At 40.0% G+C, this 20,308-nt stretch overlaps 2 protein-coding genes across 2 annotated transcripts; both read right to left on the bottom strand.

Annotated features, from left to right (window-relative positions):
- Positions 1-1,298: 1,298 nt before the first annotated feature.
- Positions 1,299-9,647, bottom strand: LOC124281429 (serine hydroxymethyltransferase, cytosolic-like). Its single transcript, XM_046717479.1, is given in 8 exon segments — positions 1,299-2,518; positions 3,115-3,342; positions 3,724-3,846; positions 5,385-5,501; positions 6,328-6,540; positions 6,912-7,270; positions 7,544-7,759; positions 9,623-9,647. Coding segments are annotated over 7 exon segments (1,392 nt in total). The 5' UTR covers positions 7,729-7,759; positions 9,623-9,647; the 3' UTR covers positions 1,299-2,351.
- A 3,449-nt stretch (positions 9,648-13,096) lies between these two features.
- On the bottom strand, positions 13,097-19,910 carry LOC124281432 (clusterin-associated protein 1-like). Its single transcript, XM_046717480.1, has 12 exons — positions 19,777-19,910; positions 19,118-19,229; positions 18,585-18,669; positions 17,940-18,119; positions 17,374-17,469; positions 17,070-17,153; positions 16,727-16,860; positions 16,190-16,331; positions 15,815-15,917; positions 15,329-15,415; positions 15,119-15,186; positions 13,097-14,852 (listed from the first exon to the last, which is right to left on the bottom strand). The coding sequence occupies exons 1-12, from the start codon at positions 19,796-19,798 to the stop codon at positions 14,682-14,684; spliced, it is 1,284 nt and encodes a 427-aa protein (XP_046573436.1). The 5' UTR covers positions 19,799-19,910; the 3' UTR covers positions 13,097-14,681.
- Between the last annotated feature and the right edge of the window lie 398 nt (positions 19,911-20,308).

Genomic DNA, 20,308 nt, shown 5'->3' on the forward strand with positions numbered 1-20,308 from the left:
GTGATCAACAGCATGAGCATCGATCTGCGTAATTGGGAACCGATGGTGTGTCAACCAAGTCAGCGAGCCTGACCACCCGATCCCGTTAGTCGCCTCTTACGACAAGCATGGTTTGCTATTCTATCCCGGATCTTCACCAGCTGAATCACTTTGGCTCTACCATGAAACCGTCACTAAACAGTGTTCACATTATTCTGGTGTAATGGTGCATCTGTTAGGTTAAGCAGGGCTCCAGATAAGGGGCGTATGTACGAATAAAACATAAGCAAGATACGGTAGGAAATAATTTAGAAATGTAGCAGATACGCACCACAGTAATGGTGTACGGTCTTAGAATCATTTACAGACGTATTTATCTGAAAAAGTATTGTATATTATTGTTTATTGACCTGTTTACACAAGAGTAGCAATGTTGTGCATATATGAAACGAAACACAAGATTACTGATACGCCATAAAATTCCATTCATTACTCTAAATGTACTCTTAATTTTTTCCAGTACTCCTATATTGAAAATATAAGGAGTACGTACTCCTGATGTTGAAAGATTATCTGGAGCCCTGGTTAAGGATAACACCCGAACCAGATGGAATTCTAGTATAGAAAGGCCTTTTATCTAGGGAAAACCTGAGGGCGCTCAAGGGTCTTCCCGTAGGCAAAGGCCTCTCTTTACAAGAACGCCTGAGGTTGAGAGTGTTATCTATCTTATATACCGAAACCAATCACTGATGATGCCTTCGTTGATGTTTGTGTTTCAAAATTGTCTGTCGCTCGACCCTGTTCAATCCCATCTGAAATCCATACCCCTCCTTTGAAATGAACATGACTGGTTGCATGTGCATGTGCGGTCCGTGAAGGCGGTGCACCCAAGCATATCTAGTATAACAGGGTAAAACAAGCTGTTCAAATTCGTCAGTCCCGGTAGCACAGAGGTCCAGTGTAAGATTTACGATTTGAATACAGGTATTTAGTGGTTCGATCCCAGCATATGACACAAAAACTTTTCACTTGAAAATGAAATTCTACAGATATTTTTCAGTGGGGCTTCTAAACTTACAACGTTGACGAGCAAGTTGCCTCGAGTATTTCAAAACCAGTCAATCAACACAAGGGGCTGCACAAGACAAATAACACAAGCAATACTGTCATAACACATGGAAGTAGTTGGTTGTTGATGAGCACCCTGAAATGCCTTTAGTTGTGTGGAAGCAGCCAGAGAATGCTGACAAGTAGTGTTGAAGAAACCACAGCACCAGGGCTACTTCTGTTCCCTGATAGAATTCAAAACACAAAATACATATATAATACTTCATTTTATTCATAAAAATAGTAATACTTAATTCATTAAGTAATAGAAGAACAACATGTATCCCACAGTATGAATGCAACAACCTCCATTAAAACATGGGATACTTAGCACTGGTTGTCCACTGACACAGCAGATACAGTTGTGGTGGGAACAAAGTGCAGCATTTCCCATGAGAGCAACAAGGTGAACTGTAAGGCACCAGATGGGGTAGCTATGATTTCAAAATGTTTTTTCAAACAGTTTTCATATGCATTACTACCCTGTGGGCAATCACAAGCATTTGTCAGAAATCCATTTTTCGCTTTTTAAAACTAATAAACCAAGTGTAAAATAATATGGATTTCTATGAACAAGTTTGTTGTGAACATGAGGGTTCCATACTATACCTCAAAACAATAAAAGTTTAAACTAAATGTTTCCTCAACTGGATGGGAGAGGGACCATCTTTTCCCTGCCCCTCCGAACACACATTTTATTTGCATTCAATGATACGGAGGCATGAAAACACTTAACATGCAGTGAACAAGATGAAAACATAAGTGTTAAAAAACGTTTAATCTCGCACCCAACTCTTACAACCAACCTTAACCAAAACAAAGACAGGTCCCCACTGATTCAGCAGACCAATGAATACAGAAGAATTAATCACTAACAACAATAACATTCTCTCTCAACTGGCAACAAATCATTCATACTGCACTCACAAGATCAAGGGGAAACAAATGACATGCTTCAGTCTGAGATACAGCCCTTTCCAATATTGCAGCATTCCAAATGTCAGAGAAATGTTTCAAATTCTTCATGTCAATGTTTCTAATTCCAACTACTAAACATATTTTATGACAGTATATGAAAATAGCAATTGATGGCTCATGATGTGACATTGTCCATGTTATCAAAGCACAAGGATAGTGAGACGGATGATGAATATGGATGCAGATAATCATAAAGAGTCAGCTTGTCCATGGTCAGGGCAGCCTGTAATGAACCTTTCTTATCCATGTTCAGGGCCATTTACTCCCAGTCTTTCTGTGTATTTACTCTACCAGTCCTCAAATCCAGGCAGAGAAAACTTGACAGCAAACTCCTCCACGCGGGTCTTCAAGGTCTTGACCTTGTCCAGTACTTCTGGGTCTGTAGACAGCTTGGTCTTGAACTCACGTAATGTTGGTCCACTTGAACTCACAACTTCTTGAGTAAGGAGAATAGCTGCAACCAGGAGTGTACAGGGTTGGCATCCATGTAGCAGTATGTGAAAATATGGTAACAGGCCAAGAAGTGTAAATTATCAACACAAGCTGAGAGTTGTACCGAGATGCCATCTCTATTGAAACAACCATCAGTTAAACATGTGTTGGAAATGTCAAAAACAAACAACCTTGTTGTTCACGTCTGCAGATTTCAGTTATGTTTCCTCTGCTGATATACAAGGTCCTGATCAGCATTCTGCTTCACTAATAAGTGGCGAGTGGGGCGTCGCACAAACAGATGGCAACTGACTTGCCTTCATGGATATGAAAGCACTGAGAGTTTCATTGTTGAGTGCAAGTATTCTGCTTTTTTCAGCAAACTATACAATCCTGTGACTACTCCCCTCAGTGTTCTAATGGCTGACATTCACATATTGGGAACATTTTATGCATATTGTTTCAATGCCCAGTGGTCCTACACAGAACAAGTGAAGTGAGTATGTGTGTGAATAAATTCCCTGTTAAAATGAAATTCTAGCATCAACATACAATGACATTGTGTGAATCCAATGACCTACGTTTGTGGACCATTATGAGGAAATTGAATGCACCCACCTTCATGTATGAATTCAACAACACGATCGAAATCTCCCTCTGTCAATCCTCGTGAGGTAAGCGCTGGGGTGCCTATACGCAGTCCGCTAGGCTTCAGAGCACTCTTGTCGCCAGGGCAGGTGTTTTTGTTCACGGCGATACCAATGTCCTCCAGCACCTTCTCTGCACGTGCGCCATCCAGCTTCTGGGGCCGGAGGTCCACCAATACCAAATGTGTATCAGTTCCTCCTGAAAGCATCACATTTTACTGTCAGACAACTGTGATTCATTTCCGAATGACTCGTTGAACACAGGAGGTAGTGCTGGCCTCCAACCATATAATACCTCATTAGCGTTTGTTCTGTTTGTTTATCAAGGCAATCAGCAACACTGAAGACGTATGAAGGAAGGCCAAAAATTATCAGTAGACCAGATAAGTGATTGCTACGAGCAACGATGAACACCATTAGGTTAAGATAGCACATAAATTAACTGGTCACCTAATCCCTTCAGTACTTTCTGAAGATAAGCATGCAGTGCTTAGGACAAATTTTAATATGGAATCCCTACAAATAGAACTGCTGTACTGATTGTCTTCAGGTCACATGTTACATGTGTGGGCACACGTACCTGAAACGATTGTGTATCCCTTGTTCTGCAGCCCCCTGCACAGGGCCTTGGCGTTGACCATCACTTGTTTCTGGTACACCTTGAACTCTGGTTTGGTAGCCTGCTTCAAGGCTACGGCAACAGCTGTACAGGGAGGAGGGGACATATACAATGTTGAAACTACCATACTAATGTTACAAACCACAAGCTGGATAACAATCAACCTGTGAAATGGAATTTTAAACTTTGTTTTACATCTGTTTGCAATTTTCCGACTGTACAGCCAACAAATCTACCCAAAAAGTACAGTGGACTCTGTCAATACCGCCTCTCTTAACACCGCACTCTGTCTACATCGGCACAAAGTTTCGGTCCCGCAGAAATGCACGCTATTATCATTTAGAAACTTCTGTAAACATCGGCATCTGTCTATTCAGGATATCGGCATTGTTTTTCAGTCCCAACGAACAAGTTGTTATGAAAACGAATCTGTAAAACCGCACATGAAAGACGGCGTAACCCTTTGATGCAATTAGGTCCAAATGATGTAACAACACAATTCGCTGTGACTCCGAGATTATTCAGAAACGGAAGTGTTAATCAGTATCTTGTTAATCAGTGAGTGGTAATGCGTAACACTTACCCAGAGTAATTAATACATGTAGTGGGCAGTTTGACTGTATAAACAAGCAAGTGTTTACATTTTGTTGATTCGCTGGGTATTGACTTCCGAGATTATTCAGAAACGAGAAGTGTCAATCAGTTTCTTGTTAATTAGTGAGTGGCACGTGTCACTTACATAGAGGCTTAATCGCTTGATGGCGGTATCGCTCGAAAGCTCTGAACATCAACAATATCACTGTACTCTTGCCGAGAGTATTTTCACATTTGTAAGAAGCAATTTTATTGGATAAAGATTGGTTTCTAACGACGCTTTTCACTACACTCTGCTTATAAGGGTCGTGATTGGTCAAAATCAGACACGCGACCTAAGCAGCCAATCATATTATGGAAATGGATACCTTCTTCAGAAACGAAAACTTTTAGATTAAGACGAAAGTTTTTGGGTAAAATAATGCTATTCTGAACATATTAAGAAAGACATCGCTACCTATAATGTGAATTATGGAACGTATTGGACATATCGTGGCTAGGTTATGGCCTATGACAAAAATGCTTCATGCATATATTTTCACATTAAGCATCGTGGTGCGGCCCAAGACGGAGGCGGTGAAAGCCGAGATGTAACTTGTCAGTGACTTGACTTACATTGCATGATCGCACAAAAGTATGGAAATAGTAATTTTATATGTACGCTTGGACAACTTTTATGAATGTTATTGTTGATTTCAATTTATTTAATGATTTCCTCGATGTTTGAAACATCGCTATTTTGCTCTTTGACAATGCTATTGTAGACCCGCCGTCGGGCATAAACAAGAATCGTTGTTTTCAATAACATTGCGAAAAATAGTTTATAATTTTAATTCTGCCGATAATATATGATCAGTTGAAATTTAATAAGAGATTTCAGACATTTTTATTTGATTTAAACAACATGAATGTGCATTCAGACACTGCCTTGTTTCTTATTCAAACATCTTGTTAATGCTAAAGTGACAGTACGACAGCTTAACTTCCGTGTGCGCAGGCGCCATAAGTTTAACTTAGTTAAACCGCACTCTGTCAAAACCGCATTTTATTTGGTCCCGACTGATGCCGGTATTGACAGAGTACACTGTAATTCTTCTCCAGATCATACATCACATTCTCCCCGCTTTTCAGCACCTTCCGTACACCTGCAAATAACCACTTCACTCAGGGATATGTTTGGTGAAAAACACTTCAGCCTGTTTTAAAACATGGTCACTTTCCTAAAGTGAAGGGTGATCACAACTGTAAACTGAATAATTGTAAAGTATTTTACCAACATGAGCAAGAACAGATATATCTTCATGTTCATCTCAAATGTCAACGTTATCGAACACAAACATACAAGACTGTTATAAAGAAAACTGTATAATAAAGCCAAAATGTTCATCAGTGCAGAGAACCTGAATGAGAAGGAAAGTGGAGGTTCAAGGGGAGGTAACTTGTTATCTGGTGGAGACAATCAAAGAGGGGGATTTGCAAAAAGCTTATATCAGGATAAAAAAACATGAAACTTAAAATCACACAGGCAATATGTTTATCAGTATGAATCGGTAACCCATTCTAATTAACTATTATTCTATAAATAACTTGTGTAATGCATCAGAAAGATACAGAAAATTTGTCTTGAGCAACAGAATTTGTCATGGGGCAACCAGCAGGATCAGGTCCGACTCACTGACTCCACACGATACATGCAGCAATGGTTGATGCTCATGACATCACCCCCTGGATTTTCTGGTCAAAAATCAATTATTTTGAGTCTGTTGTCATATAGCTGGAGTGTTGTTGAATGCTGTGTGATTATTATACATATCAGTACAAACCTGAAACAAATTTCAGTATCGTGTGTACTGTCCTAAACTGAGACTGGGACATCAAACATCATAATTCATTTCCTGCCAAACCTCCTGGTATATAAGGCCCAACTCAGATTAAACTATCAAATATTCTTCTCATTCTTTCTTACTATACCTTTTCTATAGAAGATCATCCCTGAGCGAGGACCACGCAAGGTCTTGTGTGTTGTCGTGGTGACGATGTCGCAGTACTCGAAGGGGCTGGGAATCTCGTCGGCAGCCACCAAGCCACTCACATGAGCCATGTCGGCCAGCAGTAGGGCTCCCACCTCATCAGCAATCTCCCGGAAACGCTTGTAGTCCAAGTTCCGCGAGTAGCAGCTTACACCTGCAACAGCAACTGGAACCTTTAACAAGCCTTAGTGTTTAGTTGTCAGGAAGGTCATGTGACTCTGTCCAGGGAGCAAAATATCCGAAAATGGCATCAATCAGCCTTAGAAGAATTTCATACATAAGATCAAATGAATATTGTATATATTTCTGTAACTCCAAATCAAATACTTAAATAGTTAAGAGTGATCTCAACAGAGGAGGCCTAACAGCTATCAAGAAACTGATTAATCATTCAATGAACAGTAAAAAAGCTTGGACCTGACAAATCATACAACTTCTGTCTAAAAATTATATAATTCTGTTTGGGGCTTAGAATTATAAGTCTCACAACAGGTTTTCCTAGCTGCATTGTTATAATATCCTCACCAGCAACAATCACTTTTGGCAGGAACATGAGAGCATTTTCCCGCAATTTGTCATAGTCAATCAGGCCAGTACAAGGGTCGACTTTGTAGGGGAAGGACTCAAAGAACACAGACGTGGCCGACACTCGTTTGTTCTGGGTCATGAAGCCATGGCTAAGATGTCCGCCGTCAGGCAGGTAGAGGCCCATTATCCTCCCATGAGGCTCCACCACTGCTGTGTACACGGCAAAGTTGGCTGGGGAGCCAGAGAGAGGCTGGACGTTCACGCCCCATCGGTCAGCATCAAGACGAAATGCCTCCCTTGCCCTCTTCTGGCAAAGAAGTTCCACTTTGTCGATGATCTCGTTGCCGCCATAGTATCTGTTTTAAAAAAGAAGCATTCTGTGAACTTGGTCCTTCAATTATAATTTTCTTATTCTTCAACACCAAGAAACCCATTTTAACAAATATTATTTAAATACTAGATGAATAGACTTTTGGTACCGACGAAGACACTCAAAACAGGCAGTTTCACATGACTCACTACGAGATCACTACATCACTCCAGATTTCTATTTACAGATATACCCCGGTATTCTATACCATGATCCTTGGAGTATGTGTTGGTAAGACTGCTGACTATGTACAACCTACCTTTGTCCGGGCTGACCCTCGGAATACTTGTTTGTGAGACAGGAACCCAAGGCTTGCTGAACAGAGCGACTGGCAAAGTTCTCTGATGCTATCATCTCAAGCCCCTTACGTTGCCGTTCTTTCTCCAGGCGGACAAGTTCGTAGATCTCAGGATCATCTGTCTTAATATCCTCTTGCAGATTCATAATGGTGGCTGACTGTATGATCACTTAGTCACTGTGGGCAGACAATTTTACAACACACGTTTACCATTAGGATCGAGTGATACATGCCATTGTGAACAGATAATGTTACCAATGATGGTTTTGGGAAGTTTCCATGTCTTAACGAGCAAAGATTACAAATACCTTATCCTGTACAAACATACCAGTTGTAAAAATAGGAACATCCCTACATGACAAATCTAAATTTAGATATTTCAAAATGTACACTAAGATGCAGTTGCCTCTGTACTTGTATGTATTTAAACCTGTCAAGAGGTGAATGGTCTACCAGTTAATGTTAGCATAGATACACAATTCAAATTGTAATTTTCTCAATTCCTATTAAAGCATTTTCAAAAATAAGAAGATTTTAAACCATATCTCACTCCTAATTTGTATTTCAAGGCCATTTAGTTTGAAATCCAAGACAAATCACTGACATATCTTTTTTCCAACCTACGGTGTGAGATCTGCTAGCGTCAATAATCTCAGTGAATAACAAACTTTGCACTCACAAAATAATCCCAAACAAGTTGATAAGTTAAACACAATGTATTTCGCTATCAGCCCAGTAATGAATGGTTATCAGAACTTGCATGTCGGAACTATAGCATGATTAAAACATTTCATTCCACAACGTACATAGGATAGACCTGGCATATTTTATGCATTAATCAGCTAGGTTTGAGCAGCGTTTCAAACCTTGTAATGAACACAATCAAACAGTAACATTTCATGATTTATAACTTGCACAAAGGTGGCTGTGACACAGAAGGCAGCTACATGGTATATGGCAACATAGACCATACACCAGGATAGTATATGGTCTTGGATGGCAAGTACAACTGACTTACATAACGGGTTGTGACACATATCTTGTAGCTGCTGTCTGCAGTATGAGCCAGTATAATCTTGTACACTGTATCTCTGCCCTACATAATTCATCAAGTTCAGGTCCACGCGATGTCAGCATGTGGTGGGGGTGACTAATCTATTTATAGTTGGATCATTTATTGAACTAAAACATGTCCTTTGCTACCCTGGAACTATACATTGTGTATTTGCCAGACATGATTATGAACTATCTACACATATTATATAATGGGTTTAGGCCTTGAACTACAAAAAAAACAACTATATACTTAGGAGGAATCTCTCACCTTCAAACACTAGGCTGCATTAATATTCAATATCTTTTCATTTCACTGCTATTTAACAGTTGGTCCACAATGAATACAATTACTAAACGTATCTCCGCCTGAATGTAGATTGTATACATATTAGTACTAAATTTAATTACAACTGGAAAACCTGTACTGACCGCCGCCATATAGGCCTAGCAGGGATATTGCTGTGTGCGCTTTGAGCAAAATACAAAACAAATCCTTTAAACAAGCATCTGTGTATATATATTGCACGTACAGGCCTGAACGACGTAAATACAATTATGAGGATAATTATTCCTCTATCAAGTACAATTTCTTCTGAATGAAGCTGAAAGATTCACACTAACAAGTTTTGTCTTAAATCTCTCGCTCTGTATATGGCCGTATTCGGAACAGTAGGAGCTGATGTGTTCAGAATATACCACGGTACTGAATTGACAACGAAAGAAACAAGTAAATCATTGTAGTCTATATATCATATACTAAGCGAGCACATGGTGTGCACGGAGCATAACGTTACAACAATATAAACTACATCAAATGGCGCCAAATCTAGTCAAGAAATATTGCGATTAAAATATGTTTCATGTTAAATATATGTGACAAGAACCTGCTTCGGTGCTGTTATGTAAGATGAACAGTCACAGAGAAGATGACAGCTTGTCAACTGGGGGAAATCTGGTTCACCTAAATTCTCAACACACACTCACCTCGCACACGATTCTCAGAGAGAGGAGGCCGCTTGATGGTCGCAGCGGTATATATAGACACTATTGACCAATGGACGTCGCCCTTCTGTTTCCTTTAGGAACCAATCCCCAATGAAATACGTTGACACAAAGGGGCACCTTGCATAAGTTGCAAGGGGAGTAACTCAATTTTGGCGGGAATTACGATATTTTGTGTTATATAAACATAGATTATACACAAAAGAAGTATAGTTAAAAACAGACTGTCGCCTTTACCTAAGAATTGATATCCAAAATTTGGGTCAATGTGGAGGTATCACTGATGTGCATACCGTGTAAATCCGCATAAAAACTCCATAAACCAAAAAAAACCCATCAATGTTCACATTTTCCGTCGATAATCGAAAACCTCACTGGTGGCTTACTTAATCCATTAGCACGCTACAATGTAGATAGCAAGAAGAAATCAAACACATCGGTCAGCTGAACAAAATCCCCACCCATGCTGTTGTTAATAATATATAGCAATTAGAGCGTTAATTGTCATTGGGTTTTTTACAGACTGACACTATAAGTCCCAGGTTTAAAATATATTATTTAAAACATATATCTAAAAATGAAATATATATATAGTCAAAAAGGTGTCAAGTCAAATTCTCAATTTCAGGCCGAGGACTTAGGCAAACTAGATTTGATCAATCATTCTAGACTTGAGTCTGACTTTTAACATTATTCTCCACGTTCTGGGAGATAGACTGCTTTTTTAGAATAATACGGAACATGTAATGATAGCCAAATAACGTATGAATATATACAAGGTAAATACGAAGGTGTGTATTTCGTGCAGTCCCCATGGATAATGGTCAACACGTTGACGGGAGAATCATTCCCACTGATTTACCGGCCGACTGTACACATGTCATATCCTCGTCCACGGAGTTTTCTGGGACATTATTTAATTACACATTTAACAAAAACGTAACAATATGACAAACCAAATATATTTTGTTATTATCATATATCATCAATTATCACCAGTAATAGTAACTATTAATGTGAAAAAATGAGACGGCTGTTTTAGTCAGTATTTCTGGAGGTATCGCTCTCACCGTACGTACTGGGTAATCATATTAAGCGGCAATCAGTTTTTAATATCTGGACGACAATGAAAACATCAATCAAACATTGTGTCAATCACTACTAAAAGGGAACTTCATATATGAGGAATTATTTGAGGAAACCTCTCAATGGCGTTTTCTAAAGGCCACTATCCTCAAATCGTGGTATTACACAAGCTGCGTCTTCAGTGGTGCCACCGACACTAACGTACTGTATTTGCCATCCCTTTTCTAGTCACCCGTGAAGGTCCGTGTTAGAATATTGATCTTCAGTAACCCATGCTTGTCGTAAGAGGCGACTAACGGGACCGGGTGGTCAGGCTCGCTGAGTAGGTTGACACATGTCATCGGTTCCCAATTGTGCAGATCGATGATCATGCTGTTGATCATTGGATTGTCTGGTCCAGACTCGATTATTTACAGACCGCCGCCATATAGCTGAAATATTGCTGAGTACGGCGTAAAATTAAACTAACTCTTTTCTAGTCGGTTAACCTTACGTTTGGCCCCCAGTTCATAGCGACTTAATTCGCCTGAGTATGTTTATATATCATGAAAATTGAACAGATGCCACTTTTACTCGTTGACCTACCGAGAGAAAAATCAGGTTTAGGGTGTCTGGCTGGTTCTGCGTGTATAACAGTGACTTAAAAATAAAATATTAATTACAAAAATAAGACAAATCAGGTTTATAGTTTGTCATCTCAAACTGAAGTTTTCCTTCGTTGTAATCTTGTAATTTCACGATATGGATCACCTTCCCGTCAAGAGGGGTAACTGCGGATAACTGGATATCTGTCAACACTGACGGAATGTGTGTCAAACACGTTACCTGCGTGCACGACCTGGGGTCACGCCCACCTTACTGACTGGACGGCTTTGACACATGCGGCTTAAGATGTTATCCGCCGATTATGCAGATGAAAGGAACCGCTTTGATCCAGAAAACTAACGTAAATAGTTTAAAGAGGAACATGACATAAATATGCCTATGTTAACTATACAGATGTATATATATATAGAGAGAGAGAGAGAGAGAGAGAGAGAGAGAGAGAGAGAGAGAGAGAGAGAGAGAGAGAGAGAGAGAGAGAGAGAGAGAGGGAGGGTGTGTGTGTGTGTGTGTGTGTGTGTGTGTGTGTGTGTGTGTGTGTTCTATAAAGGCCAGGTATCGGCTGCATCTGGATCCCACTCCAAGACGAACGATACCCGTTGGGAATGGGAACAGACTTATCGTGCAGCATGCTGGATCACATCTGGGATTTCTGCCATGACTACCATTTGGAAAATAGTAAAGCTACTACGATCAACCCTGCTTACTCCAGCTTTTCAGTCTGAAACATCATGGCCATGAGCTCATGCGTCTCCCGCCTTATCAGTGTGATCTTATCACAGTTAAAATTATTTGGGGGCACTTCATGAAAAACGTGGCTGTAAAACATACATGTTTTACGTTGAAAGAATTCAAAAGAATATTTGAACAGGAAATCGCGATAATTACATCCGAATTTTGGCAGAAATTTGTCGACCATGTTAAGACAATGGAAGAACAACACAGGCAGAAAGACCGCCTCCAGACAACGTGCAACAGTCAAGCCAGTCGTTAAAGATTTGAATACCTATGATGTTGACACAGACGTTAGATTAGGCATCTCTAGTGGCAGTGCATCCGAGTAAATGAATTGGATTACAGTGAGTTGCAAGCTCATAGACAGATCCAGAGGGGGGTGGGGTGTTATTAAATGACCATCGAAACTCATGAAAACGGGTGAAAATGAACTGTGCAACCCCCATTTTCTGAAATGTGCATCCCCCCTTTCTCAAAAAGCTGCATCTGCCCCTGTAAGCTTTAGCGCCTCTTTTAGCACTAATAGGGTCATGGCCCATTAACCTGAAGACTCACTCGCTCACTCGACCCACAAGATGGTTTGTGGTGCAGATAGGTAGCATGTTTGGCACATATCCTGTCAGTGTCGACAGACATTCGGTTAGCAGTTATTTGATCTGAGATAACCCCTAAAACTTAGGTAAAATGATACAAATGGCAAATATCTAATTTTCTTCATACACAAGCATAGTGGTTGCCAGAAGTAAGATTGAGTGACTTGGTCTCCAACCTGTTTAAACTTGCTAACAATGATGGCTGATCGTCTCCTTGGACTCCAATGCACCAACATACAGGTACATGTATATCAATGCGTATTTGGTATCTATGTAAAATAGTATGTACATTGTAACAGTTTTACATCTTAAACTGTACTCTAGGCCTCCTGGCCTCGAAATACAATAAACTTCTGTTATTCTGGTATCTATGTAGCTGACAGGCAGCACCTGACCACATATAACAATCCCCATCATAGACACATGAACAACACAGACAGTTTTTCACGGTATTTAATATCACAGACATGTGTACAAATACTGCTGAATCAGCTCTTTCTGAGTCCATGAATTCTGTGAGAATACTCTAATAGATTTCAACAACATTGACCATCAAATAATGGTCAACAACACATTTTCCATACTGTTAAATTTGCATGATATTGCTTCAAGTCATGATCAACAATGACACAATTCAGCTATAAACCAATCATTTTTTACAACATTTTGAAAAACCCAGTCAACATGTTTCACATCTGTGGTGAGACTGGCGAGAACTCTTCCTTTCAACCAATGCAGATGAATCATTATGGTTTTACTGAGTTGTCTACTACAACGATGGTTGTTATCATCTGCCCTTCCCATCTGTATCCTCACAATCACAACTGGAACTCTTAAACAACTTTCCCATAAAAGTGAAAATTAATACCTTTTCTTAAATCCCTTCAAGAGGAATTACAATGATAAGAGAGCTGTTTGCTACACTAAGGTGACAGTTGGTTAAAACAACTGGTTCAATGTTCCCTGATACCGCTAGAGTCTGTAGCCTCTCTCTAGGAGTAGGTGTGAAACATGTGGACTTGTTTTCCACAATGTACCATATACAGATATGATGATATACTTTGTGAAATATATAAATCAGTTCAGATTCCTGAAGAAAACCTCAAACAATGATGATCCTGAACTATGGGTGTTGAACACTCAACAAGTTGGTGGGACTGTAACCAATAGTTACTGACAGTAGGCTACTGAGGAAACAGGGTCACCATGTACAATTTGCAAGAGTCTCTCAGAGAATCAGAAGGCACACAACAGATTCATTTGGACGGACTTGTTAATTCATTGTAAAATCATTCATGACATTCTGGCCAATTCTTGCTGAGATTGCAGGTAGGGAACAGTTTCATAAGTGATTCACAATCACATAGCAATGGAAACTATTTCGTTGAAGGTGAATGACTGCTGTATATCACAAGGATGTTATAGCAAATGTCGGCAAAACGGTTCTGCATCTTACCTGATACACACTACACTGTTTCAGTTCTACATTTAGAGGTTAACCAATGTTTGACCATACCGTGTCTGTGACAGGTGTTTACACAATGAATGCTTCTGCTTCTATGCCACTTGAGGAATATTCTAGCGATATCATGGTGTTAGACACTACAAATGGGTTTCACACACTGTAGCCATCAGTAGCATCAAACCCGGGCATTCAGCATGACAAGCAAACACTATGACCACAGTGTTCCCTCACTGTCTGTTTCACAATGAACTCACCTGAAACTACCAGAGAACTCTCATGTTACTGTACAGCTACGGAGGGAGAATGATGGCAAGGCTAATGAGACACAATGGCTTCAGACCTACTTCCAAGGCAATGACGTCCGTTTGAACAAAATGCAGGAAAGTAATGAACTATAAAATTAAACAGATGTACTGTCAGCAATTGATATGTCAAATATTTTCTGAGCTTCTTTTCTGAAAATGACCATAAGTTTGAGATTCAGCTGTCACTGCACGAAGGGAGTGAGGCCATGTGGAATGTGGAGAGCCATGCTTCATGTCATGTGAGATATGGAGATTTAGAAGTCATTGTCACTATCATCGAGTCCTGGTTGTGGCTGTTGGGTCCGTCTCCTTGGGGGCCCTGGTCCCATCTCCACCTCCTCATCATCATCGTCGTCATCATCATCGTCCTCGTCATCATCATCCAGGTCAATCTCAGAGTCCCCTGACCCTTCCGACCCACTTTCCTGAAGTCAAAACAGTACACACATCAGTACTAGATACTAACTGCATACATTGGTACTATTCAGAAAGTGGATTCTCAGATCTGCTGACAGACTATTGCTTTGTCTGTGAACAAAAAGTACTTTGGTAGAAACAAACAACTCCATCTTTTTAAAATGGAGCCCCTGTGAGATTCTGAATCTTTGGAAAAATCTATACATGCTTCATTTGGAGTTGGGAAGAGAAAATAATATGGTTTGGGGACTGTGGAACCAGCGAATCAACTGACCTCACTGATGTCTGGGTTCATGGCTCCCCTCACCATCCGGTTTCCTATTGTCCTGGCACCAGTAGCCGCTGAAACACACAACACAGTACACATCACTTCATATGTACACTGACGATGGAACAATGCATCTATAGCAAATGACAATGGAACAATGCATCACAAGCAAACTCAATGGGATTACTAGCTTATGATCTAGGGGAGATAACTCACCCTCAGGTCTTGTGCGATGGTGGACTGGCCTCTCTCGCTTCTCAACCTGTTCATCCTCGGATTCATTGTCATCATCATCATCTGGACCTTGGAGTAATACATGTGAATGAGTTACTGACTTTACATTCACCACATCCAGTAATACATGTGAATAAGTTTCTGAGATCATACTTTACATTCATCACATACAGTGACATCCTTGAGATCAACTGAATGTTCACCACATGCAGTAATATCTCAGTGACATCGCTGAGATCTAACTTTACATTCCTCACAACTCATGCGTCTTAGAGGGACAGGGTCACCTAGGACATTCTTCTCTACTGCTGGAGATAGCGAATTTGATTACTTCAAAGTTGTTCTGACAACTTAACAACTACAACAGATTTTCTTTACAAGTAATAGCAGTGAACAAAAACCTTAGTGCTTTCACATTATGTACATAAGAGTACAACACTATGTCAATGATAGCAGCTGCTCACTGACCGAACATGTCGTCATCCTGCTCATCATCAGGTGTTATTTGCTGCTGTTTCCTCTCCTCAGAACGAATCTTCTCTGCCATCACCTTCAACACTGCCTCCGTCTCCTGCAACACCACACACAGATAACGTGAAGTGACAAGGGTAACCACTCCACCACCACAACCACTCCTCAACATCACAGAAGGCTTGTAATACATCCACAACTCTTGTTTTGAGTTGCTACCCCAGGTTTGTCAGCCTCACTGTATGTGTATATGCTAATTTGTATGATTACTTCAGGCTTGGAAGCCTTGTGTTGATATAAATGTCTCTAACTGTGTGCGTATTGAGTGTTTGATTTAATGTGTGTGTGCATGTGCCCTGTTTGTCTCAGTACCTCAATTTTATCCGCCTCGACACGGTGGTACTCCTCCTGCTGTTGTTCCAGGTAGGTGAGGTTGCGGAACTTGATGAGGTAGGCATCGTACAGCTTCTGTAGATCTTCCTCCAGCTTCTCATACTCGTCCATGTAGGCTGGCCTGACAGGGACAGCACAGTGTCAACATAAGGTAGCAGTTATACTGGGAGCAGCACATTGCAGCAAATAGTTCTTTCCACAGATTTCTAACAGTCTGCCTGCAGACCCCATATCTCCAATGATATGTTTTCAGTGTGCATTTATGTTCCACTTTGTCAGAATGCACATACAAAATTTGACATATTTCACCATCAGATGGAAGTGAGTGAGTGAGTTGAGCTTCATGCTACTGTTACCAGCACTCCAGCTGGGGACACCAGAAACAACCTGGTACACACTTGGTGAAAAGAGCCAATTCCAACAGCATGATTTAACCACTAAACTCCCAATCACCAATTCTATTAAACCATATTTTGATGCTGATGTCCAGCAACTATTTTTGTTTGTTCCATTTACCTGACACTCTGGAGAGTCTGCAGCCTCTTCTGGTTACGGTCCAGCTCCGTCTTCTTCTTCTCAATCTTGGCCTCTAAGTTGGCCTCATCTGATGCAACGTTGTCCAGCATATTAAGAGTCTTCTTTATTTCATTCTGGGGGGAAAAGTTTACTGCAGTTGTATAAACTTGGTCTGATTTATCCATCCATCTGATCAATACTACAAATGTACAGATTGCATTTCTATGACTATCATTACTCTCAGTCTTTAACACAGACATACTGCAGGTAAGTGCTACAATTATCATTACTTCCATTCTTTAACACACTGTACGGTTCCAGCCAAGAGGGATCTGGCACCCACCTCAACAGCCCTGATGGATGCTTGTAGACCACTCTCCACTTCATTGATCTCCAGTGTGCGACCAACCACCATCACGCGCATTTCCTGTAAACAAACACAGGGAAAATGTTTTCTGTCAGATCCACCCTATTAAGAAATACTTTAGGCATAAAAACGTATCAAGTAAACTCAACAAGCATTAAACTTAGTCTAGTAGAAGTGTGTAGTTTGTCTTAGAACAGTAATGGCAACGATGTAAAATGTCCAGTCAGTAGTACCGACATTAACTGATCCTAGGATGTGATGTCTATACAATCTGATTTACCCTTAGGTCGACCTCCTTCCCCAGAAGGTCGTACAGGCTTGCACCCTTGGATGTGATTTCTGATGCCAGTCGACGTGCTTCTTTGAGGTCACTTATCTGTAGTAGACAGATGAAATAATGATACATCTTGCAGTAAAACAATCAGACAGATTCCATTGACAAGTATAAATGCAAAACAAGCCAAAAGATTAAGCACTTTTCCCTCCATAACTGACCATGCTTTTCCCAGTAAGCTCATTGAATGGATCCACTTCACTCAGTAGGGGTTTAGCAAATGTTGAGATGGTCCAACGAGTGATGGTAATATGGCCAGTATTGAAGGCTTAGAAAACATTCAGGTTAATAATGTATATCTTCTGTCTTATTTGTACTGGAAGTGATAGCACCAACACAACTTTGGTTATCACATATATTTGGCAGGTCCTACAATTAGCCAATATATGATTAAGTTTTTGAATGGTAAACTTATTGACCATACTGATTTGTAAAGTTTTGGAAAAAATGAACCCAAAGCTTCAGGAAGATAGTTTATACCTATGCTGGGTTAACTGTAATATAACTGTCACCTTTGATGAGACATCAAATGAAATGTTAGAAGAATCTTCATCTGGGTTCTCCAAAGACTGGACCACATTTGTTTTCATGGCATTGTACAGGACTGAAGTTGCTTTAAGGAGTTCCTTTACAGCATAGCCATCAGCACCATACAGTTTCTTGGTGTTCAGCTTGATGTGAGCCTTTGTTGCCTGAACACAAAACATGACATGCAATAACCATGTTACAGGAAATCCTGCACATGACATAGATTCTGAGAGGTGACAAGTGACAATCAAATCTCATGCAGCTCAACTGGAGGTGGAGTCCAGTGTCATCTCATAAATACAAAAAATCCAAAGATTTAACATGTAAACAAGTAAGAAATGATTCACTTTAAACACAACATGTCTGGAGTTTACACTGATAATTAACATTGAGCATTGTGTATCATGGATAAAACAGTTTATGTCAGCATGGATAAAACAGTTTATGTCAGCATGGATAAAACAGTTTATGTCAGCATGGATAAAACAGTTTATGTCAGCATGGATAAAACAGTTTATGTCAGCATGGATAAAACAGTTTATGTCAGCATGGATAAAACAGTTTATGTCAGCATGGATAAAACAGTTTATGTCAGCATGATAAGAAGTTCAGCAAAATATAAGTTTTACCATAAACTCAGCTGCTAACTTAATGAATATGACCCTGTCCTGTTCTGTGTCGATGTCTGAGTGTACATCAGCATTAGGATCAAACCTGGAGCAGAAACACAACACATGACTAATGATACAAAATTACAACACACATATCATAGAACATCTGAACGAGAGCAACAATGACACAGTTAATTGATAAACCTTGAGTATATTAGTATCCAGGGCATAAAGAGATGTGACCACAACGAAAGACTGAAGACGAGGGCCTTAAAATACACCCCAATGTTACTGTTATAATTAGGAGTGCCAAGATTCATACTGAAACAGCGTACCTGGCGGACCACAGGCCCAACTTAAAATTGCAAACACTGGACATACAATAAATGAGCTACCATATGAACACCTCATGAATTACATGCTGCTGGTTGATGATGCAGTCACGTTCACCTAGGTGAGAATAAGATGAAAATACAAAGTGTTGCACAATGTTTGGTAACTCTTGAGGTCTCAAACATATGTGTAAAAAGAAACACGAAGAACTTGCTTACCTTTTCACTAGCCAAGTGAGGACTTCTGCTACAAGGGGAAAGTTAGGATTACGAAAGTTTTCCATAGAGATGAGACGATGATAGCCAAGGGCCCGCATCATCTCTGTGAAATCTGCAACAGATGAATGAAAGATGGATACAAACATCATATTGGTAATATGTATGTTTAGGCATAAACAAAAAGTGATTGCATCGAAGTCTAAGCAGTTATTCATAAAAGTTAAAGTAATGCCACTTCCATCAGTGTAACCAACAAAGCAAACTTGATTAGTGCAGAATATCTATCAAATTGGTTTCAAATTTAACACACTTTGACCTGGAGGTTCATGTGCTCCCTGAAGTAAACAAACAAGGCCACAATTATCTGTGTTACATGGAGAACAATACGGTAAGAGTTCCTCCCGTTCCCCATCCAAAACAATATTTATAAATATACTAAAATTATTAACAAAACTTAACACAACAATTACTAGAGAACTCACAAAATGACTAACGCTTAGTAAACATGATAATGCTGTTACCATGACCATCAAACAGTACTGAAGTTCAGTTCAATCTTTTATAGAAAAATATACACATTGTCCTTTCCATCACTGTCTCCGCACGTTTGAGAATTCTACAGCGTAGCAAAAGAGCTCATGGTTATGAAGAGTACTCACTTCTTAGATCCCTGTAAGACATTTTGATAACAGCTTAAATATTCTTAAACGTTACTTCAGGATCATTCTCATGTTCATCGCTTCTGAAATATTTTGACATGCGTAAACTCGTTTCCTGTACAGCGTCCTCTATAAACAGTTTTGCACCATGGAGAAAGGGGAGGCCACTCCCGTGTTTTGTGACGATGAACGGTCTGAAGTGCGAGATTGAACCGTTAATAAAATCCACTCTGTTTTACAGTGGTTGTCTGTGTGAAGCTGTGTGACTGAGGATTGGCTGTGTGCGGCTGCGTGACTGATGACTGTCTGCGTGAAGCTGTGTGACTGTCAGTCGTACGGAATTTAATCTGTGTGCAACTGAAGCTATATGTGACTGTCGGATCTCTATGGTGATCTGCCGTACAGACCCTGAAACAAATATATCCAAGAAAGCCAATGAAAGTCTAGAATGTGTGGCAAGTCTAGATTTCCACAGTTTCTGAAAATGAAGAAAGTCTGTGGTCTCCTTTTCACTTTAGTTTATGATTATAAT

The sequence above is a fragment of the Haliotis rubra genome, unplaced genomic scaffold (assembly GCF_003918875.1).
Source record: "Haliotis rubra isolate DU_JTF1 unplaced genomic scaffold, ASM391887v1 Scf284, whole genome shotgun sequence".
NCBI classification, from domain to species: domain Eukaryota; kingdom Metazoa; phylum Mollusca; class Gastropoda; order Lepetellida; family Haliotidae; genus Haliotis; species Haliotis rubra.